Raw genomic sequence first — 23,946 nt, 5'->3', positions numbered from 1 at the left:
CGTGTAATAAGCCGCTGGTATAACTGAACCCTGGATAAAAGTGTCACAGCAGCTGTGTGAGCGCGCCGCCACTGCGCGGCTCTCTGTCCCATCAGCTCCTCCAGCAGCAGCCCTCCGTCTGCCTCCAGCCGCACCAGTCAGCCACGGTGGTCCAGGCACGGACACGTCAGGAGGCTTTTAAGGAGCTTCACGGGCAGAGATATGGGGGCTCACTGAAGACACCGTAGCGTCCTTCACCGGCAGCATCCTGCGGAAGTCACCGAAAGGTAAACAGTCTGCGATGGGGTGAATTCGACGTGTTTGTGTGGCTGCTCGCCGCTCCTTGTGATAGTGCTTATTTTTGTGTTTGTATCGCCAGCTAATGGTAGCTAGCTTGTAAGCCGGCTAAAATATTTCAGCGATGTTGGTTTAATTTAACTCAGACATACAGCTGTAGAGTTGGAAATGAATTTAGCAAGGCAGCGAATTAACGAGACCACTTTTATTTGAAACCTGGCGTTAGCAGTGTGGCCGTTTCGCCGTTTGCTAGTAGCTAACGGTAACCCCACGACAACATTGAAGCTAGCCAACTGACAAACGGCTAGCTGAGCCCCGTCTCCATTCATTTATCCTCCTCTCTTCTGTTTTCTGCTCCACTGTTTATGACTTAAATGTACACAATTGGAAACCATTAGAGGACACTGTAAGCATAACGTGAGTGTTTGCTTTTGGTTTCCAATTCGTTTGTTTCCGCAGTAGGGCTATACGTCCATGTAGGGCTGGAGCGCTGGTGCAACGTCAACGTTACTCGATGACATTTCAGCGTTAATCTCTGAATTAGCATGTTTAGCCCCAGAAGATGGTGCTACATGAAGCTAGCTTGTGTAGTGGTTTTTAATTTATTCATTCGCGTTTTGCAATGAGTTAGACGTCTGTGTTGACATGTAAGCTGCGCTGCCACCTCACCAAACAAGCCACCTGCCTGTGGGCGGTGAGCTGGCCAACTACTGGGAAACACATTTTACTTAAACTTCAGTGTTTTTCTTGTAGTTAAAGGCGCACTGTGTCGTTTTGGGGGAACACATTTTGATCTTAAGAGAAAGATCTTCATTGAGTATTGAGTATTGCAAGTTAAGACATTTCTTGGGAAATTTACTGCAAGAAATTAGTATTTAAACGGTTTAAAACTGTTTAGATTTAGGTAGAAAAGAAAAATGACTTCAAAAATTAAACAGATATTAATGCTACACTGTGTAGTTTTGATCAGAAGAGAAAGATCTTCATTGACTGACTTTTTTAATGCCTAAACAAACCAAATAAACAAACTTTGTTTTCATAGCTAAGTAAACAGAATAAACAAACGGACCTTAAAGGACAACGCAATTTCATTTTGTTTTCCTTTGTTAATATGTGGTGGACCCAGCCACCTATCTAGCTTCAAAACAGTATTCTGGGGACCTTATTTTCTAGTGAGGACAGCTTGTTTATTTAGTTATGGGGGAAAAAAAAAAACATTTCTTAGTTTATATAATTACCTCATTAACATTGTAACAACAAAGTGGAATTAATTTGCAGCCAAAGTATGTCTCTAACATTGTACTATATAGTGCCCATTTAAGATAACCTTGTCAGGCATTTTATGTACTTGAGATTGGCCCCACAATGACACTGTCACTCAATCACTGACACTCAAGTCAGTCTATAACTGGATTAATTTGTCAGATAACATAACAATACCCAAATAATCAACTATATCACAACACATTCTTGAGCAATACTTTTTAACCTGGTTAGTTACGGCCTTAAGGTTACTAGTGTAATCTTATGCAGTCTAATACAACAACAAGCTTGTATTCAGTCAGATCTTGTTTAATTTGTAGAGCTGTTTCATTGTATCATGTAATACTGACTAAATATAAGAAACAATAACTGTGTTTACATGGACCCTCATAACCAGAATAATAGCCTAATCAGATAAAAATGCCTCGTGTTACCACTTAAGTTGGAAGAGTCTGAACCAATCCAGCCCGATCTGAATGGATTTTCAACCAGATTGAGAGAGGTGGTTTAAAGGTTTGATAATCCATTTCATGTTTAAATATCAGCAACGCCTAATAACCATGTAAACCAATTTCTCTCTGATTGGCTAAATATTTTCCATTAGGTAACATTGTTTCCAGGACAGATAGAGACCTGGTGGTAGCAAACAGAGCTGGTCTGTAGCTGATACAAGAGAGATTTTAGGATTGCTGAAAAGGTGGAAAGGCTTGAAGCAATGAGTTGTTTAAAAAGTGTTTGAAGAGTTAAACAAAGCCTGAATCCATTAAACCAAAAAATAATGTTCAAACACCAAATATTGTTCCCAAGACATGATGTGGTTATCTTGAAATCCTCTCAGTACATTTGAGGAAAAAAATCTTCCTGTTCTTCTTCTTCCTCTGTTATATTCCCAGCAGATAAGATGCTTCACAGAATCACTTTGCACAGAAAATGAGCATGTAAACACAAATAAAATCACTTTATTTAGCATTCACTGTGTGAACAGTTGAGTTGGAATCTCTAATCAGAAGGATTGAATATATGTTGTCCATTTAACCACACACCAGTATAAAACATAACAGTGTAACAGTCTCCAAAATTATCATAAAGCTGAATGAACACATCTCTAAATTAGATTTATTGCAGCACTGTTGTAATGCATCTATTAGCTTGGTGTACCAAGTAAACTTAGCAGCTGAGTGTCATGTTGAAAGTTACAGCACTGTACACTGACTTCCTGGGTTTCACTTTGAGTTTGCAAAGATTGTTACCAAAATGAGAAGCACTCGTCCAAACTTTTCTTTTCTACACTTAATGCAACTGAGAAATATGCGGTAAATAAGATAAAAAAAATTTAACTTTCATGTACAAGAAAAAAACTAAGACTTTACACTGCTTTCGGTGTTTTCTTTCTCACTCTAGGCTCAATCCTACACTGCCGAATTAGCATCAGACTCTCACCATTTCTGCTTGTAAATCCCCAAATTAGGGATTTGAAAAAATCATGAAAAAGCTGTGTTCTGTATTCCACTGCGGAATGTGTAAAAATGCAAGTCAACACCATCTGTCTATGGTTGAGGTTCTCATGGTTTAGGTTACACAATATGAGGGCTCATTTCGGTGCAGTTTGGTGTAATCTTATACTAGAAAGAGTGTAACATGAGCCTTGTGTGGTCTGGTTGGCCTGCTCAGTCTCAGGACTGATTCTTTTGTCACTCCATCAAAACAAATGTGCACTAGATGACTCCAGATGAAGACCATTATTGTGTGGCGAGAGTACCTAGTACCATACTCACCAACTAGCACCTTGTCTTATAATTCTTAATGGTGTAAGTGCAGAATGTATTTATCAATGGCATAAGCTCTCTTAATTGATTTTTTTGCTCAGATTTTTCAGCTACTGCATGGTTATTTCTGTACACAGTGCAAGTCATGAATTAATTTTTCTCTCATAACATTTCATTTCTGAAAGGAGAGTATTGTATGAATTTATGCATGGCTCTTATCAAACATTCAAACACAGAACAGATCCTAGCACAGAGGGAGGATGAACCAACAGTGCTGCGCTCAGTGGGCCTCTCTGTTTTGTTTGATAGTGTTTACAAAAGGCTTAGCAGATGGGACAGTAGGACTGAGGCCTTTTTGGAAGAGCCTCATGCTTTATGTTTATCTTAGTCATTCACTAAGGAGCTAAACCCGGCATGAAAACGCTAGAAGTTGGACCCGTTAGAACCCCCCGATGACGAAAAACATGTTTGAATTCATCATTGCTTGGACTCCAGAGTCATGAGTGTGCCCACTCCATCTGTACGGAATGTAGACAGGATTAAAATTAGCACTCGGACTAATTTTAGCAAGCTTCATTGATATTTAATTTAGACTAATCCCAGCAGAGATTATTGCATATGTGTTGACTGAACTTTCACCAGTTTATTTTTGTGATCACATGTCGAGTTGAGGGGTATTAATGAGAAACAAAGTCCAGTGTACTGAATATACCATTGGTCGACTCCTGCAACTAATCAATGTCATCAACCCAACCTTTTGATTACTCACGCACAATAACATGCACATGCAGCATGTACCGTACACGTGACTGACTGTGTATGAACGTCATGCTGCGTAGTACTACTTAGTTTTTCCCTGAGCTTGTACTCTTATCAGGGAAAAAACATTGCATCGCCGTTCACAGGAATTAGCTGTCCCTTATCAGCTACACACCGCCACCTTAAAGAGGCCATCCCATTGGCTGAACCTTTTGTGTCCTGTCAGCTGACTGGATGAACACAAGTTCATATCCTCTGAAGAATAGCCCCAGAAGAAGGATGACAATGTTTATGACAGCGTTGCGCAATCGCCACCCAGTGTCAGATAACGGTGTACTGGTATTTACACCTGCAGGGGTTTGTCCAACGTGATAAAGTAGGACATTTTTGAGATTAGATTAAGAATGGCAAGGAGGCACTATCATCATAATCTGAAGGAGGAAAAAAAGGGTCCCATTGGAGTATCCTGATGTGGGGAGAACAAGAGCTGGTGCTCCACTAACAGTTATGAAGAGACAGAGGTCCTGGGGGAACAGGGATCTCCTGGAAAGCAGCACAGATGACAACACAACAGACAACAGTGATGAGTCTCTGAGGTCGTCTTGGTCACTGGTGAGTCAGTGCTGACGGGTAGTCAGTCACAAATCTTGGGACTACAACACTATTAGTCATCTTGTGTTGTTTGGCTTGGCAGGTTGCTTGGGTGACTTACTTTTTATTGAAGCTAAGCCCGATGGGTAAATACCTGACCACAGTGAATCACAGTGGATGATGTCTGTTAGGCAGTCAAGTCTAGTGTTTTAAGGGATACATTGGACTGTGAAAGAGGATGGGACACTGTTGAAGTGTTTGTTTTTCAGATGGTTGAACATATTCATGCTGAGTCATGAAGCCTGCATGGCCTGTTAATCTGCTAGTCATTTCTTATCCATGTCCTGTTTAATTTGTACTTTGTGGTTTGAGAGTATGGCTGTTTGCGGTGTGTACTTTTCAGATCTCAGAAAAGAATACAGTGAGAAGCCGCAGGTAAGGTATGTCTATCACACGTGATTGTGTTGTAGACACAACACTGGCGCCTTTCCAGACAAATCCAGTGTAAAGATATTTTTTGTTGTTATAGAATATTTCCTATTATATGATGACCTTTGACAGATGTTTTGAGCTTTGTTATTGTGTCTTATTCCTTTATCTTATCTGTTCTTGGTGGTAGCACTGTGTCAGTCCCGGTGACAGGAGCTTCGTACTCTCTGCACTTGGAAGCTGACATTCTGGTGACTCAAAATAAAAATGAAAGTAAATTGTACACTCCAAATTTATACCATGACAAGACAGTTTTCAGTTTCCAGAGATACAGAAAATCCAGATAAATGTTCAAACAAACATAGAATTGACCAACAAAATGCTGTGTGTTTATTTAACTCTGACAGCCAAAGTGGAATTAATTTGCAGCCAAACTATGTCTCTTTTTTATTCTTCAGACCATTTTTGAGTTAATTGGTTCCTCTGAGATAAAAAAAAATAAATGTCAGCAGTGTATTACACTTTTAATCTCCTTAGTCAATGCAGAGAGAATCACTGTGTGTATCCACAAAACATTGGTTCATCTGTGGATAGTCTTTGATGGTTGGTGTAAAAAGTGTTTTGATCAACGCCTTGATAAAATACAGATCTAGTGTAACCTTTCCATGTATTTTTAAAACTAGTGCAAGTATGTTTTAATGCTAAATAACTTTAATGTAGATGCAAGATTATAAAACTTGGAATGGTACTTTCAAACAGTTTTTGTTTTAGTGGTTAGATTTGTATTGACTTCTGCAGGAACATGAAAGTGTGGTTGATGGTATTTATTGCTTTTTTAATGTGTCTATGACAGATCAAATTATTTCTCAGATATTTCAAACTGCCTGCATTTTTAAAATGTTTGTGGTTTCATTGGCATAAAAGCTTTAATTAATTTAGGATAATTTATTCTAGTGTTGAGCAACCTTTTTTTTTTTTTTTCTTTTTTAATTTTGACTCTACTAGTTACTTTCAGATCATAGTTTTATGTTTTTACCCTGAAGTGGGCCAGTTTAGTGAATGTCAACATAGGGCCTTTACCAAATTTTACAAATATAGGTTGAAGTCCCCAGAATGTATTGAACGTTTCCTCTTGTTGACAGAAGGCCTCATGTCAACAAATCTAAACCCTACAACCTTTACTGCCCTTCGTATAGTCAATTTACAGTGATGGCTGTTTGATCTCATGATGGTTGCGGGTGTGTGTGGTTAGCAGTGTGGGATTATTTAGAGTACCCTGCATCTATTCATATTTCATCCACTGGCATGCTGTCTGGTAAAACACATCATGCCAGTTGCCCATATTCCATGATGCCACTTTTGCACAAATGCCCCTATTCTCTGTGTTACCCACAACCCCCCTCACACATCTCATGGTCAGAACAAAAGGTCAGTGTGAGATGTGAACATTTCAGTTTACATAAACCCAAATGAAGTCAGCAGGGTGATGTGTTTACAGGTCCCACTAAACTAGATCCTGAACTGACCTGAACAAAACCAGAACCATGTTTGCCAAGTTCATAGTTAAGGTTCATATGCACTCTGTGTTACAGTGCACAAATGGCTGCAAAATAATTTAGTTCAGTGAAGAGGCCACATGATGTCTGGAATGTTTGCGTGATTATGTATGATTAGCTCAGGCCTGTATATAATTATTTCTCTTTTTTACTGGCTTCAACAGATTGCATACAAAATAATTTACAGTCTTACAAGATGCTTCTCCCAATTGACAAAAAATGCTCTGAGAAAATGTGTGCAGTTGTATAATTATAGCCACAGCAGAATGGCTGTTCGTATTGTATTTGATATACTTGTATATACAGAAATGTATGAATGTAAACAGGAAGTCAGCTGCTTGATGGCAGCGGGGCAGTGGGAACTCTGTGTGAGGTTGTCCCTGCTCATTGTTTGAGCCCAGCCATCAATCAGCCCCCCTTCTCTGGTGTTGCTCATGTGGGACAGTGTCCAGTGACAGTGGCACTCTGGCTGTCTGTATGCAGGTCAGGAGATAAAGGACACCACAGGGCAGGCAGGCAGGCAGGCAGGCAGGCAGACAGGGAGGGAGGGAGGGAGCTCAGAGATGAAAGCAAAAGTCAAATGAGACAGCGCGACTGCCTGGAAGGAGATACTTAAAAGAAGCAACAAGATTGGATAGAGTGAGAGCATGCAAGGAAAATCAAGTGGAAAACTATTAGACTCCACAGCTTGTGTGGGACAAATTAGTTCCTTCATCTGGGCTCCTGCTGAACAATACTTCCTTATCCTGTCTTTCCCTTGACTCAGCTGATATTTTGTTCTCCCCCCTAGGCGGACACCATGAACTACGTGGGCCAGCTGGCAGGTCAGGTGCTGGTAACCGTCAAAGAACTTTATAAGGGCATAAATCAGGCCACACTATCGGGCTGCATCGATGTTGTGGTTGTCCGCCAGAGAGACGGCACCTACCAGTGCTCACCATTCCATGTGCGATTCGGCAAGTTGGGTGTACTGCGGTCTAAAGAGAAAGTGGTAAGTTTAAGATATGTGTCAGCGTTTGTGCTAACTGCAAAATGTATCCCTTTAAAGAATTGGGCCCTTCATCACCATGTGTACATAGTTAATATTTTTGAAATGACATACAATATAGTAAAGCCACTTTGAACATGCATACATACATACAGAAGTAGTTACTGGTACTGATGAGTTTGTGTCCAAAGTGTTTTTACTTATTCGTCTTAATAGACCAATTTTCAGATAAGTGTGTCAGTGTACAAAATGTGCTCTATTGACATTTCTCTGAACCTACGTCACATTAGCTCTCAATTGTCAATGACATTGGGATGTGGATGATAGATATTGATCAAAGAGATCACACAAAGAGGTCACGCAAACTTTGTTGCTGCACTTTTCCGTCAGTAGTGTAATTTATTTTGTTTATTTAACAGGGACAATGCACGGCTCTCAGCCATACCAGAATTAGCTCCCAGCTAAATTTCATCTGTAGTCCTGAATATTGTACTGAACACGGTGATGGCCTTCTGACCATTCTTATTACTACAATAACTTTATGTACAGTCCAAAAACAAATAATCAAATGGATAAAGCAGAAGCCGAGATGTTTTTATTTCTAAACATTCGTCTTTCTTTTCGATACTGGCGCCTAAATTACCCTGGATACATCACTGGAGGCAATTTATCAAATTACATCCTGCTTCCTCTAGAGCCACAGAAGGCTTTATACTACTTATTCCACATATTCAGTTGTACTTCCCAGGATCTGTAAACACCCTTAAATGTGTTTATTGGTGGAATTGCCCTTTAATGGGTATATCAGGTTTTTCTTTTATATTAATTGTTGCAGAGAAAAAGGTTTAAATGAGAAAGATCCATGGTTTTGTGTCTCACTGAATATAAATTGCCCCATTTAGAAGTCAGTGTACCATCTCTGATGGCAGGACTTTAGACAGAATAAATGGCTTGAACTGGAGCATCTTTGAATCATTGAGGAAAGTGTTTTGGTTGTGTTTACAGAACACAGATCGGATGCTCTGTGCTTTTTCCTCGTTGATAGTAATATCTATCTACTATTCTCACCTATAGGGAACATCTCATCAATCAATTTTCAGGAACAACTGCTATTTTTAGCGCTTATTTCTCTCTTGAGAAAATTGCATTTTGGTAGCACCCTTGCAGTGTTCGAATGAATGGGTAGGGTGAAGGCTTTTGTGTGGAAGTTTTGATGTTGTAGGAATTAAATGTAGAGCTGAATATCATGGATTTTTAAAAAAGCTACTTGAAGGATGGTAATGGAAACTTGCTTTAGCACCAGATAACACAGCCTTTCTTGTGTGTGAAATTGGGGCTACTTGAGTTCATCTGGTTATATAAAGGGTTAGAATATTCCTTGGTGTATTCAGTAAGTAATTAGTGATGGCTACAATTAGATAGTAGTTATAATTTAATGATCTTTCCCTCCACCTGACTATCAATGGTGAATTTGTCCATTCTTAGAACAGCAATGCTCTGGGTGCTCTGACTTTAAAAAAAAACGTATTTGCGTGCTTGTGGAGCAGAATAGGTGATGATTTGTGGGGAATTGACACTGTCTCACCACCTACCCAGAATGCTGATGGGCTCGGCGGGAGGACTGAATGAGTGGTTCCTATGGAAACAGCTTTACAACTTGAATGTGTGGGAGGGGGAGGAAACGTGAAGAAGGCGGCCTCAACAACGAGTGCTGTTGTGTAACAAACAGTTATGCATGCGTCCCCAAGTTCACTTATCAGATGCTCGAGGGCTGATGCTAAATATGTATTGTTCTTTTAAAGTTACTGGACCAGATAAACCATGTGGTATTTCTTCCTGACATGCAGATATTTAAAAAAAATCAGAGTGGGAATCAAACTGTAGCTGCTAGCCAAATACTAATTACATTTTGGCTGTGGATTGCAGTCTGTCCCCATACACTAGTCTTTTAAATTGGCAACCAACAATGGTTTTAAAGTTCGTTTGATTTTAAAGACATTTGAGATAAAAAGTTACTCAACTATGCATTAAAAGTTCCTCTTTTCTTCTCTTTTCCTGTGAGAACTAAACATGCTCTTTTCCTGTGAGAACTAAGCATGAGTCGCATAGGCTCTTGTTCTCAGAAAGAAACAATCCAAAATGTTTTCCTCAATTTTGGGTATCAGCAGGCAGCAGTAGCCTCCACTAATTCCAGTAATCCAGCATGGTGTTGGCAGCTGTTGGCAAATCCACAACTCAAGTGACCTGTCACAGATTGTGAAAGGTTGAAGAGGTCTCTCATTTATTCTGGCTCATTATTAATTGGGCATTGAAATTCTCAGCCATCACTCACTGTAAATAAATTCCCCTTAGCAACCCTGAGGGGGTGAAATTAAATCTAGAGGCTGCTCAGAAACCCCACCAGCAGCAAAGGACATCAGCAGAATGAAAGATATAACATGACAGATCGCGAGACTTTAAAAAGAAACAGATGATGTGAGTGGCCATTGGTTGAGAATTAATATTGATGATTTGGTTTCAGGTTGTCAGACTGGGCAGAGCAAGTCTGCGTCTTCTGTGGTCTCTGCCAGACGTGACCTGTTTTTTTGCTTTTGTGGTGTCAAGTTTCTGAATGGCCTTGGGTTCACTTGGGGTTTGCATGGCAAACATGAATGGCCCTGTTTTATTGGCAGGCTTCACAGAGCACAAGCCCAGAGGACCCATACACTTGTTAGGTTTTGTAAAGCCTCTGGAGAAAAATGGGGCTGTAAGTAGCTACAGGCCTTTTATGTGGCCTGAAAGTCTGTTGGAATATAATTAAACAAGACCCAACACCCTTGTTTTTAAGTAAATAAATGTGGCATATTTAGGATATATTCATACAGTATATACAGGCAGATTGTTAATATCGTCATTATGATTTACATTAAATTGCTTGTATCTTCTGCAAAATCTTCCAGATCGACATTGAAGTGAATGGAGAGCCGGTGGATCTGCACATGAAGCTTGGTGACAATGGAGAGGCCTTTTTTGTCCAGGAATCTGAGCAACTGAACGTAAGCAGCAAATTAAATACAGCAGCATCCAGGTTTCTAATTAGTTTGGTTGCTTGTGAAACATAACATCTTTCAGAATTAGGTTGTTTTGTGTGTTAGCCCCGTAGCCAAAGTCAGTATCCTTTTGATGTATTTGTTATTCAGTGAGATCTGCCTGAAGTATTTATTTGAAGATATTCCTTACTCATAAGGGTGATCATACCAGCATGGTTTTTGTGGTCTCTACACAAGAAATAGTGTCTCATGATGCATTGAACCAACAACAACTTTCACAGTCTTTGCACGAATGAGTGCAGGGCAGTGTTTGTTTAAGGCGATCACTCAATTGCAGTTGTTGCATTTAAGTGACCTCTTGCTCAAGCTTTTTGAACTCTCACTGTGACAGCTCAGCAGTGACCCTGGACTTGAGTCACAGGATTTGACACCAATGTCAAAACCAATTGATTCTGCTTTGATGTGCACTTGTTTATCTTAAGCCTCATGTTCTTGTTTTCTTGCTCTATCCTTTAGCAGATTGTCCCCGCCCACCTGGCCACCTCCCCAATCCCCACCGAGAGTCACCTGTTCTGGATGTCAGAGGTTGAGCACAGGGCAGCAAAAGATCTGGAGGATGACCCTGTTGACCCAGAGGACACACCTGAGCCCCCAGCTCCGAGCACCACGGCCACAAAAAAGAAGAAGAGACGGAGGAAGAAGCACAAAGGAGACCCCCGAAGAGAGGAGCTGACCCCCCCGATGTCAGTCAGTACTGGTAATGCTATTGCTGCTAATGCACCTGCTGCTACGACTGCTGCTATATCCGGCAATGGGCAAAATGAAGAGATCTTTGAGATGGACCTGAGCTCTGATGAGGAAGCTGCAGTGCGTGTCTCAAGGTGGGTTCATCAATGCTCACTGCTGTAGAGAGCCAAGGTCTGTAGAAATAGAAATGGCTTTATTCATGTAAAAAATGTGTCTGTTTCACCCTTTATTAGGTCACCATCAGTGACCACAATGCGAGACATTGACCCCAAATTACCTGCAGCCAGACACAACCTTGATGGTTATCCACTGTCTGATGGGGATTGGCCAGCAGACGACAGGTATGTATTGAGGTGAACATAGAGCCATCAGCTAAGGCGCAGCAGAGACAAGTAAATAAACAAATTTGTTTTTCTTTCCCTCTCAGTCACGGCTTGTCTCAGGCCTTCTCTCCTAAGAGTGACTCTGAATTGATGGTCAGGCCCTCAGAGAGTATGCTCAGAGCTGAGTCCCACATGCAGTGGACCTGGGGAGAGTTTCCTGAAACAACCAGGGTAAGCACGTCCTTCCAGCAGGGCTGGGCAATATGACCTTGAAAAAACCTTAGATATTTTTAGGCTTTGTATTTTGAAATATGGTATTGGTGCTTTCACAAAATATTAACACAATGAGATTTCTGATAAATAATCATCGGTAGAGTCTCCATAATACCCAAGTAGGTAAAGGCAAGTATTAGAAAATTACATCACTTTACTGAAATGCAGCCTCTGCTTTTTCATTATACTTTCTTAACTACTGTCTCCTTGATATCCAATCTCCAGGTCACCAAAAAAGAGAAACCAGAACTACTAAAAACAGTGACCATCACCCCATCAGAGACCACCCACTTCCGCGTCATCCTCAGCTCTGAGGCCATGGAAAACGAGACGGATATTGAAAAGGAAGACGCTGCCCCGTCCTCCTCAGTGTGTACCATCATCAAGCCCAAGCCACGCACCCCTGTCACCGCTGTGACCATGAATCCTCTTGCATCTGTCAGCACCGTAACCTCTCTGAGTCCTATAACCCCATCAGAGCCCCTGGATGTTCTTCCATCCAGCGTTGCAACGTCCACCCCTTCTAACAGCCAACAGAGTGATTCACCCTCAAAGAAGAAAGGTGGGTTTGTGGTCATCCATTACCATTTTTTCTCTTGGTTAGCCCAAGCTATTATTGTATATTAACAGATACAAATTCTTTTGTTGAAAGAAGGTGTCCCAAAGAGGAGCCAGCATCAGGGTCCTGAGGATATCTACCTAGATGACCTGAATGTACTTGAACCTGATGTCGCTGCACGATATTTTCCTAAGAGGTTAGATCATAAGAGTCACATAATTAATGTCACTGCTTGACCTGTTCTACTTAAATATCAAAAGTTAAATTTGGTATTTTAAAAACTAAACATAGCATAAATATTCTTTCTCTAAAAAGCCTATCTTCCTGCCTAACAAGTATCATGACGTGTTTTTCTCTTGTGTTGCTTCAGTGAGTCTGAGGCAGCGACGAAGCACTGGATGGACTCCGAGATGCATTCTGGATCACAGTCGCCACAGTCTGTGGGTAGTGCAGCAGCTGACAGCGGAACAGAGTGTCTGTCTGACTCAGCGAGTGACCTCCCTGACGTCACTCTTTCTCTGTGTGGAGGCCTCACAGAAAATGCTGAAATATCCAAAGGTACATCAGAATGGCACAAAATGTAACTAAAAGTGCACTTAGTGCTTTCATTCAGGATAGAAGGTTCACCTCAGCCAGCTGAGACATACTACATTCATTGTGTAGTTTCCATACTGTAATACTGTATTCACCACATTAAAAAAGGCCTCCAGCCACTGTGGGCACAGTCTCTTATTCTAGACAAAAATCAACCTTGAAATGTGAAATGATACCAATGCTGGCCCAATATTTCTTTTTAAGGACCATCTACTCAATTTTTATAGGGCTGAATCCCAACAATACTTTGTCACTTGTCTCTGGACAACTCTGTCTTTCTCTCTGATCTTTCTCAGTGTCAAATAATTACACTCACTACATACGCTCTTCTTTGCTATACTGAGGTGGCTGATGGAAGAAAAATTTTCTTGACCTTTCTGTGTGGCTTAAGTAAGACGTTATGGCTCGCCACCACTGACCTTTTCATCTTCTGTCTCTAATTAATGTTCCTCTTCGTTCTGTGTTTGCAGAAAGGTTCATGGAGCATATCATCACCTATCATGAATTTGCTGAAAGCCCAGCAATTATAGATAACCCCAACCTGGTAGTGAAGATAGGAAATAGGTAAGTAAGCATTTTTATTTCACATGTGAATGGTACTGGAGAGAGAATGGAATATTGTCTCTTAATTAATGTCTTTGTTTTTCTCAGGTATTATAATTGGACACTAGCTGCACCTTTGATTCTCAGTCTACAAGCATTTCAGAAGAATTTACCAAAGGTAACAGTGATCTTTATTTCCATTGTATGCATTTTAGTACTATGTCTTCTTGCAAGTAGCTCATTTTGATTAGTTGTGTCGTCTTGTCTTTCCTAGGCTACAGAGGAGGCCTGGGTGAAGGAGAAAATGCCTAAGAAGTCAGGCCGCTGGTGGTTCTGGCGAAAGAGGGCAGATAGTACAATCAAGCAGGTGTGCACATGCTTTCAGAAGTATCACAAGTACAAAGCTTGTTTGTGTCCAGTCATTTGTTTTGATATCTACTTCATATGTCAGGACATTTTCCTGTTTATTCTTTCAGTCGGAGACCAAGCTTGAAACTAAGGAGGACTCTCATCTTGAGGAGGAAGGACCCTCCATATCTCAGGAGAAACTGCCCTTACCGTAAGTGGTAGCAAGAATGTATTGAATTTTATTTTTTAACCAAAAATAGTCCTAAAACATATTACAACATCTTTTATTTGTTTTGGTCATAAATGGTTTTGTTTCCCGGTAGGCCAAAACAAGGAGACTCATCCAGTGATGAAGAATCCAAGGAGGTGAGCGCTGTATCCTGTCAGGAGAGACTTCAGCCAGTTGATAGTCAGCACCACCCCAGCCCACACACTTACAGGAAGTCACTACGCCTCTCTTCTGATCAGATAGTAAGTGCATTCTGTTCCTTCCTCAAAATGCTCATGCCTACTTCTTTCATCATTCTACTGCCTAATGACTTTTATAACAATTTTGAGTTGGACTTTAATTAGACAGTTAGATTTTCAAATTAAAATGTGGCTTGTTGTGAGAATAGATGATTGCTCAGATTACAAATGGTGCATATTTCTCAATGAGATTTGTACTTGAAAGGCTTTATTTTGTAGTGTAGAGCTCCCTCTGCTGGCTAGCTATTAACTTCAAAGTGTCTCTCCATATACAGTCTGTAGGGGGCTCTAAAGACCTTCACATGTTCATTGTACTGAGGCAAAACAAATCAAACTGGAGTGAGAGTAATGCCTGCACTGCAGGGACACATGTTAGTGAATGAAATTGCCTGTTCCCTCGAGATGCCTTCACTGTTTTTTTGTGTTGCCAGGCCAGTCTGAAACTGAAGGAGGGACCTAATGATGTGACGTTTAGCATCACCACCCAATACCAGGGCACATGCCGCTGCGAAGGCACCATCTACCTATGGAACTGGGATGACAAAGTCATCATCTCTGACATTGATGGCACCATCACCAAGTACGTGCCTCCACAAAACATTTCACCTGAGGAGAGTCATGATGCTAAACCAAATTGAGTTATTATTATACTTTAATGCTACTGCACTGTTATAAAATAGCTTTCAGTGAAAGTAGGCAAACCAGATATTTAAGCATACTGATTGTGGTTAGTTCACACTTTGTTCTCTTCGGTTGCAAATCAGCCTATGTGTGCTCATAAAAGAGTGCTGTAGGGATGATGTTTTTGTAGGCAACCCAGAAGCCTTCATCGCTTTTTCTAAAATACAGTGGATATCTAGTTTGTCTTTTTAAGAAAGGAAGTATTTTTGTGCATTAACAAGACAGAATCTGCAGAAGTGCAATGTTATTAGTCATTATGACCCTCGTATCTATACATAGATAGATTGCCTTCATACTGTGTATGTATGAATATATAAATGAGGCGCCTTATTTGATGACTAATGTGATCACCACAGATGGTGGCCCGCAGGTGAATGATTAGTGACTTCAGATAACTTTGGATAGGTTGGATGAAGTAGAAAATAAATAAAAGGATGATGAATTAGTTTTAACAGATCTTCCCTTCTTAGACATCTTGTGCAGTTTCCATAGCAGCTTCATTACCATGGACAGTTTCAAGTCCTTGTCAACAAACAGATATTAAGTCCATAATCCAGTTGCATTTATGTAAAGCCTACTAATTAGCTCAAATCCAGCTGCATCTATTTTGACGCACGTTCATAAGTTCATAGGTGGTCAACATCAAACAGGCCCAGACTGACTGGAGCTTATTATCTCTGTGACCCTTTAGGCCAACCTGTGACATGTGGATCTTTTTGAGCATCTCGGCAAAGAGCACACGGACTATAATGAGCCAATTTACATTTCAGTCTGTAGACACAACCATAAGTTGAGGTTGAGACAGTGCCTTGCCTATGGGCCTGTAATCCTCATTAGTGGGGAACAGTCTATAACGTTCCCTTTTTATGATGAATAGTAGTTATGGTGTTTTATGTGACCTTCTTTGAACGGTCTGCAGCACCAATCTGCTTTATTTTATTTCAGGCACAGGTTTTATTTGACTCTCACTCTACATCTGCTACACTTCTCCGTGATGTCTCTGGCAGATGGGATTCTCTGCCTATATGTTACTAATGTTTGTGTGTGTTTGTTGAATGCTTTAGGTCAGATGTGTTTGGACAAATCCTGCCACAGTTGGGGAAGGACTGGACCCACCAGGGCATTGCCAAGCTCTACCACTCAGTAGCTGAGTAAGTGCATTACACCACTGATTAATCACAGAGGAAAGGTGAATGCTTGGTCAGTAGTTTGCACTGTCTCAGTTTTGATTCCCAGCCATCTTCCTGTGAAGTGGATATTGCTATGTTTTGCAGGGATGCTTTGTGGTGGATGGCTCAGGAAGTTTAACTATAAGCAGGACAGAGTTGTTTTAGAAAGTAAAAGCACCATGAATATCCTCTGCTGATTTAGTCAGGTAGAGAATAGAAAATGTAATACAAATAAGAGCAAATTAGCTGTAACGGCTATTAGAAGTAATTACAAATATAATTTTTCCTTAGTAAAAATGTTCATTTAATTCATATGATTTCTGCACATAATGAAAGCAACTGATATAAGCGATCTAATTAAAGTGCTATTCTTAGTAGTAGCTAATGATGGTCATGATATTTAACTCTAGTGGAACAGCCGTTAATGAGCTCTCTTTGGCAGGAACGGGTACAAGTTCTTGTACTGCTCAGCGCGGGCTATCGGCATGGCAGACATGACAAGAGGTTACCTGCAGTGGGTCAATGACGGAGGCACTATTCTACCCCGGGGACCTCTCATGCTGTCTCCCAGCAGCCTTTTCTCTGCTTTCCACAGGTATAATAACACACAATACAATCGCTATGAATCCCGGTGTCATAAAGCCAAATACCTCTTATTCCCAAACGCATCACATACATTAACTCCTCCTTATCACCAAATCGTAATTTGGATTTCAAATCACCTGGTATTTGTCTCCCTTCAAGATATCCTTTCTGTCTGCCAATTTAATTACAGATTAAATATCAAGTTTCTTAGACTTAAAATCCTCTCCAAATCCACATTTATTAATATTAGCCTTTCATATGCCGTGGGTGTTAAGGCTACTGGAAATTAAAAGTGAATAGCTGTGTTGGTAGACTTGCCATCAATTTCTAGAAAAATACTATTACCCAGTATTTTTCTAGTGTCTCTTAACTTGTCTATTCTTTCTTTTTTATTTCCTGGTTTGGACAGTTTGTTCTGAAAACTTGTGAATTGTTTCTTAACAAATGAAGAAAAGCCTTCACAACATCACATTTGATGTGTGACTGTTAAGTTTGTTCATTAGCCAGTTAAACTTAAGAGAATGGCAGCTTGCTTATTTCTGTGTAGTACTGAACTGTGGTTGGATTATTATAGGAGAGGACTGTCATTTTTCACTGTAAAGAAGCCTAAGTTGGGAAGTGTCATGAGATAACTTATGTTGTGAATTGGCGCTATACAAATAAAGTTTGATTGATTGAAAATTAAAAATTCTTAACTTGTTCCAAGTGACACTGAGAAAGAATGTGCGTATTCATTGCACAATTCAGCTGGGAATTGATCCAAAAAAAATTTCTGGTCTTGGTGAATAAGATTAAACACATGCGGCTGATTCAGAGTTAGTATTTTATGGATCTCAGCAACAGTTAATGTCAGCATATGTTAATGTCAAGTTAATTAAACAACTATAACACCACATATATTGTTATAGCTGTAGATTTACATGGGCATAAATGTCAGAGGCTTGGAGCATTACTAAATTATTGTGCCCATCTCCTTCCCTCTGGCTTAATTAAATACTGTAAGCACAAACACACACACAGGCAGACAGACAATGTGTTGTTATCCCATACAGGCCTATTATCAATTTCATGCACGTAACATGGCCAAAGCCAGTGTTTTTTCTCAGTTGCACCTATACCCTGTCAAAGGTCAGCACAAGAAAACAAACTTTCCAATTTGTTACCAATTCTGTTGTGTTTTCTTTGACCTTTACAGTGTGTCGCCAGAGCGAACTGCAGCATGTGAATTATTGTGTGATGTCTTCAGGTTGCACACATTAGCATTATTTACATGGTCCTCTTGCTTTCATTTGCATGTCACAGAAACATCTGTACCATCCCTGCATCTGGGCTAAACTATAATTTGTGTTTATTACATGTAATCCGACTGTATGTTAAGGGGAAAACTGTCAAATAATTTCGAGTAAATTAGGAAAATAAAAGATTATGGGATTCTAAATATGTGTTAGTTAACTCTAATTCAGACTTGACCCATAATAAGGACATGCATATGTGAGTCTAATCAAATCTGTTTGTTTCAGGGAGGTCATTGAGAAGAAACCAGAGATCTTCAAGATTGAATGCCTTACAGATATCAAGAACCTGTTCCAGCATAACAAGCAGCCATTCTACGCTGCCTTTGGGAATAGAACTAATGTGAGTTAATGGATGTGTGAGAAATCAGACTACCAGACATTAAAGCGCTCGTTGGTTACATGTCAGAGAGCAGTATTTTCCAAAAGTCGATGCAGACATGATGTATTGTGAGATCAACATGACACTTTGGCTATCAATTAGCAGACACAAACATATGAAATCAGCTCTGGGCTGAACCTGAGCTGAGGTCACTGGCGGAGTTTGGTCCCATGTGACACTGTCTGTGGAAGGGAGCTCAAGCTGGGCACAGTGTGCTGTCTTCAGCTGCATAAACACCAACACCCAGATTAGGCACGGGGTCAGCCGTGAAACCTCCGTCTGCTTGTAAAGCTCGCCAAAGAAAAGAAAGCACAAAACTAACACAAACATGAGCATTCAGTCTTACCGAAACATTCAGTCTCAGAAATATTGCCATTACATGCATTAGGTGGAACACACACAGGAAATCTGTGTTTAATTTTATTACTGAGCTTATGTTAGTTTGCACCAGTGTGTATTATGTATGAGAGCTACTTGCTGAAAATTATACAATCAGGTGTGTTCTCAGTTGGCTTTTAAAAGCCCAGTGGCTAATTTTAAACCATTTAAATAACAGCTTAATTTACATGAAGCATTTTCTCATGTAGTTTTATTAGAAACCAGAATTACACAAATCAAAATCAAATAAAAAGATACTTAGAAAGAGAAAACAAAGTAAATAAAACACAAATATAGACGAGAATAAATAAAACCGGAAAACACAGTAGGAAGGATGTTTTAAAAAAGTAGATGCAAGGCTATCGTCTTTGTAGTTATTGGCAGATAAATGTCTCAGGAAGAGTTTCACCTTTTCTTGTGACGGAAAGCACATTAAATCAGTCAGCCAGGATATGTTGGATGGTGGATTTGGGCTTTTCCACTGCAACAGTCCACAGGCAATGAGAGAAACAAAAACAACATCCACAAAACTTCATTGTGGGTAGAGTGTAGCAAGTCCTGTGTTTTTAATTTCAGTCGCAATTACTTAACTCCTAAATTTGGAACCCAGATTGACTTATACCATTTCGTCCCTTCACAGGATGTGTTTGCCTATAAAGAGGTGGGTGTTCCGGTGTGTAGGATCTTCACAGTCAATCCCAAAGGAGAGCTGATCCAGGAACAGACCAAGGGAAACAAGTCCTCGTAAGTACATTAACTGACTGCACTTTTCTTAAAACTAATTTAGAACCAAAATCTTTGTTATAATATCTTTTATGATATCTGATAAAGTACCCACCACATGGGATATTTTAAGAGATTAGAAGATTAGCTGAAAGCTGCACTAATTGTATCAATTTAGGTTATTAGTCATACATTAATTTATTTAGTGTTAACAAAGGATCAAAATATTTTGTGTAATGTGAAAACAGTCAGCTGCAGTGAGGAACCTGCAGATATTTATCACACAACTCTGCAGTTCTAGCCAGTTAAAAGCAGATTTTTAGTATCTTTCAGCATGTCGTTTTGGTTTACTACTATTGCTCTTATCAAACTCTTCCCTGCATCAGATGGCAACACCAATGAAAGCTCTGATCAATCACTACCTTGCCTGCACCAAAGAAAAGACAGACTGTTAGTGATAAGCTGGTTAACATTGTGGAGCATTTAGTGGCCAAGCAGCTAGATATTTTCCCTCAATGGTGAACAAAACGGAGCTAAAGGGAACGTGAATGTATGACTTCAACTTGTCTCCTGGATGGGGAAACAATTTTAAATGTATGCTCATGTTGCTTAGTGTTAGGTGGATGTGTAAACAAGCAACTGTTTCTGAACACGAGCCATAACAACCACCCGATGTCAGTGTCGTGTACACGTGTTTCGCTGCCCTCAAGTGGTCAAAAAGTAATAATGCAGCTTTAAGTTTTACTTCCTGTATTTAGGCATCTTAATTAATATTGGGCTGCAACAAATGATTATTTAAATTATTGATTAATCTGCCAAGTATTTTAACAATTAGTTTATGAAATGTTAAAAATCGTATTATTATTTTTATCGATTGCTGTACAATTATTGTTGCAGGATTTATCCAGTATTTATCTAAATATTTCTACTCTCTGTCTCCGTCTCTGTCTCTTTCTCCATAGTTACAGCAGGCTCAGTGAGCTGGTAGAACACGTGTTCCCTCTGTTGAGTAAAGAGCAGAACGAGGCCTTTGTCATGCCAGAGTACAGCTCCTTCTGTTACTGGAGGCAGCCCATACCAGTCATCAACCCTGATGAACTGCTCTGATCCTGTTTATATGGATACACAGGTATTCATAGACATGCAATTGGACTGTGCACTTGAACACATCTCCAGGAAACACATGAACTGAAACCCAAACTTTCCAGTATTTTCTCAGACTTACACACACACACACACACACACACACACACACACACACACACACACACACACAACTCAGAAACAGGGTTATCACCATAAGCAGATATAAATCTTGTTAACTGTAATTAGCTATTAGTGATGAGTAAAAGCATCTCCAGAACAGTAAATCCTGGTTACTAATCCATAAAAATGGTTATCCCTGAGAGACAAAGGACTAATCACGACTAAATTATCATCTTTTCTCACTGTTTAGTCCCAATCACTGTAAAAGGATAAAGATCTGAGACCCACCCTTTCTCTCCAGCAAACAGGATGATCTGCATTTGCCATCAGGGATCCAACTGAAGCCCCACACGAAGCATTAGTCCTCAGCAGTCTGAGCTGTGCAGAAGGAAAAGACATTGTTTTCTTGAGTTTTTCACATTATCTGAAGGCCTTGAAGAAGCAAGACGAAACGTTTAAACTGAAAAAGAGACAGGCAGTTAACACTGGCCACTAGTCACGTGCTGGAAGTAGAAATGATTGCCCACAGGCATGTATCCAGGCTTTATCTGGAGGCTTTATTCTGTTCTAAAAACATTGTACAATAAGTAAAACAGTGATAATGGCTGGCAAATGACTACTAGACCACCTACGAACCATACACAGTAGTTAGTTTCCAGAAAGCTACAGTAGGTTGTTTTGTTCTCAGTTCCTGACTGACTGTATTCATTCGTCAATCTTTTCCCTGCAGAGCTTGCATTGTTCTTACCGAATGAGTCTTGTTTGGTATTGTGAATATTCGAGGTCATAACAGGGACATACTTTTGCCAGCAAGTATGAGAAGATACAGTGACTCAAAAAACAAAATGAAGCAGCTTCATGGTATATTGTCTCGCTGTTATTTTGAAATGTGTTCTGTTCTTAAAGCTCTGGCGAATCAAGTGTGTTTTGTTATTGACGCAGTCATTATTTATGGTAATTAATATGTTTAAGTTATTGATTTTTATCGTGATGCCTTTGCTCGTCTGAAAAAGTAATTTAACACCAATGCAATGTGGAAAGTCTTCATTTTGGGTTGTTGGTCACAGATTAACAGTAACTGCTCGGCCCTGTACTATCTTTCTTTCGGTTTTATACCCCATTTTCTCAACGATCTGTTGTCTTTGTTTTACAGTAGAACTTTCAGTGTGTAAGATACATGCACATTCCTGCACAAACCTCACAATCAGAGCTTTAGTATTAAAATATGTGTGTAAATGTAAAAGATAACGCTTGAGTTGAAACGGTGGAAATAAGCAGATCTTGGAGAGAGCTTAAAAATGAAGGATTTCAGTTTGCGTGTTCCTCTGTAGGATCACTATGGGATGATGTAAGTGTGTGTGTGCATGCGTATGCATACCTAATCACTGAGTGCTGCTGCTGTTGGGGGTGACAAGATGGTTCCCCCCTTTTGCTTATGTTCCCTCAGTGGCTTTAGAGACTTATCCAACGCACTTTGTCCAACCTGCACCCAGAGACACAACTCAGAACAACTCTCACCTACAAGCACTTCGCTGAAGGTCTCTGTAGACAAAAGACCCAAGTATGCAATTGATGCGGGATGGAGAGTTCTAGTTTTACCTCTTTGTTCTGTGAGTGACCTTCTGACACCACAGACAAATCAGCTTGTCTGAAACCTGTCAATATGAGCGATGATTAAAAAGAGGGGGTTTTATGTTTGTAGGTTGCATGACAAAATGTAGGGATTGAAAGAAAATAATGTTTATTTAGGTGCTGAATAGAGCTACCTTTAGAGTGTGTGTGTGTGGTTGTGTGTGTGTGTGTGTGTGTGTGTGTGTGTGTGTGTGTGTGTGTGTGTGTGTGTGTGTGTGTGTGTGTGTGACTGAGCAAGAAAAGACTGATCCTGTGCCTCTGGTGACCAGAGGAAGAGCCATTGGGTCTTGTTTGGAGATAAACAGGAAATACTTGACTGTGTACGAGAAGCTTTTTGAAGCGCTTAACTGGCATTATGTGTGTTTGCGTTTCTTGTGGGCAGATGTGGCACTCCACTGAAATGGATCATATGTGCAACAGTAAAAAAATTCGAAAAACAAGTCAGATAAAACTTTGAAAAAAAAGCACAATTTCCGACGATGGCAAAATCCTCACTTGTCACTATTAGCCGACATTATTTCGCCGAAGTGTTGCCGCGTTCACTCTGTAGCTCAGATGTTTTTGTGATGATTAAGATGCGTGTTCTGCTTTGATTTGTTTGCTTGTTCTCTAGTTTGGTGAAGTCAAATAGATATATCGTATGATTAACAAAATGAAATCCATTTCTTTCTATGAAAGTAAAGCATCTTGTGTGGAAGAATCACACTTCATCCTCTATGATCCTGGGATACGTGGTATATAATATTGTTTGTTCTCACTCGACTGCTGTGGAAAATGATCGAGTATATATGCTGATCATCACATTCTTCTGTCTTTGATGCCTTTTTGTTTTATTTCTTATAAAGTGTATGATCGTCTGTGGGACTATGTCTGTCTCATTCTGTTTGGAGTTAATGCTTGCTATTTGATTGTGTCTGACCAACAGAAATACCTTAAGTGTATGCTGTGTTTGATTTGTATAGAAATGTGGTTTAAAGTATGTTTAAAGAACAATATACATTGTAAGAAGAAGAAGAAAAAAAAGCAGGCCTAATGAAGCTAACAAAGTGTGGCTTGTGGTCATATTTGTATTAAATAAAGTTTCTAACTGAATACATTTGTGTGTGCTCGTTTTTTCTTTTCTTCAGCGTGAGTCCAAAGTTCAACAGTAACTCCAGGCTAGTCGAGAAACTTTTACCCCGTTGTATCTGAATAATGTTATTGCAGTTTAGCTCCCTCAGATGATTCCACATTTTATTCTACTGCGTAACACAAACCTGAAAAATGTTTAAAGGCAGTACTTCAGCAGACTTTTGATAAATAGAAAACAATATTTTCTTCTTTATTGAAGGTCAGCAGAGGCTGAACTGAAGTCTAAATACACTCCTCCAGCTTCTTAGATTGGCT

General features: G+C 39.9%; 1 protein-coding gene across 6 annotated transcripts; it reads left to right on the top strand.

Moving 5' to 3' along the window:
* Nucleotides 1-55: 55 nt before the first annotated feature.
* lpin2 (lipin 2) lies at nucleotides 56-23,652 on the top strand. 6 transcript variants are annotated; one of them, XM_030402628.1, is made up of 21 exons: nucleotides 4,309-4,676; nucleotides 7,431-7,631; nucleotides 10,568-10,663; nucleotides 11,174-11,538; nucleotides 11,638-11,745; nucleotides 11,832-11,958; nucleotides 12,226-12,562; nucleotides 12,653-12,755; nucleotides 12,930-13,117; nucleotides 13,624-13,717; nucleotides 13,805-13,874; nucleotides 13,971-14,063; nucleotides 14,173-14,255; nucleotides 14,368-14,515; nucleotides 14,944-15,092; nucleotides 16,258-16,344; nucleotides 16,805-16,957; nucleotides 18,468-18,582; nucleotides 19,640-19,743; nucleotides 20,685-20,851; nucleotides 21,179-23,652. In XM_030402628.1, exons 1-20 carry the CDS (start codon nucleotides 4,572-4,574, stop codon nucleotides 20,827-20,829), a joined length of 2,871 nt encoding a protein of 956 aa, XP_030258488.1. In that variant the 5' UTR covers nucleotides 4,309-4,571; the 3' UTR covers nucleotides 20,830-20,851; nucleotides 21,179-23,652. The 6 variants fall into 6 exon arrangements, with proteins under 6 accessions (XP_030258492.1, XP_030258488.1, XP_030258491.1 ...); XM_030402629.1 differs by having other exon boundaries at nucleotides 4,310-4,676; nucleotides 21,230-23,652; XM_030402632.1 differs by lacking the exon at nucleotides 4,309-4,676 and adding an exon at nucleotides 56-266 and having other exon boundaries at nucleotides 20,685-23,652.
* The last annotated feature ends 294 nt before the right edge of the window (nucleotides 23,653-23,946 follow it).

This window comes from Sparus aurata, chromosome 21 (assembly GCF_900880675.1).
Source record: "Sparus aurata chromosome 21, fSpaAur1.1, whole genome shotgun sequence".
In the NCBI taxonomy this organism is placed as follows: domain Eukaryota; kingdom Metazoa; phylum Chordata; class Actinopteri; order Spariformes; family Sparidae; genus Sparus; species Sparus aurata.
Note: the sequence above shows the minus strand (reverse complement) of the source record. Positions and strands in the feature narration are given on the sequence as shown.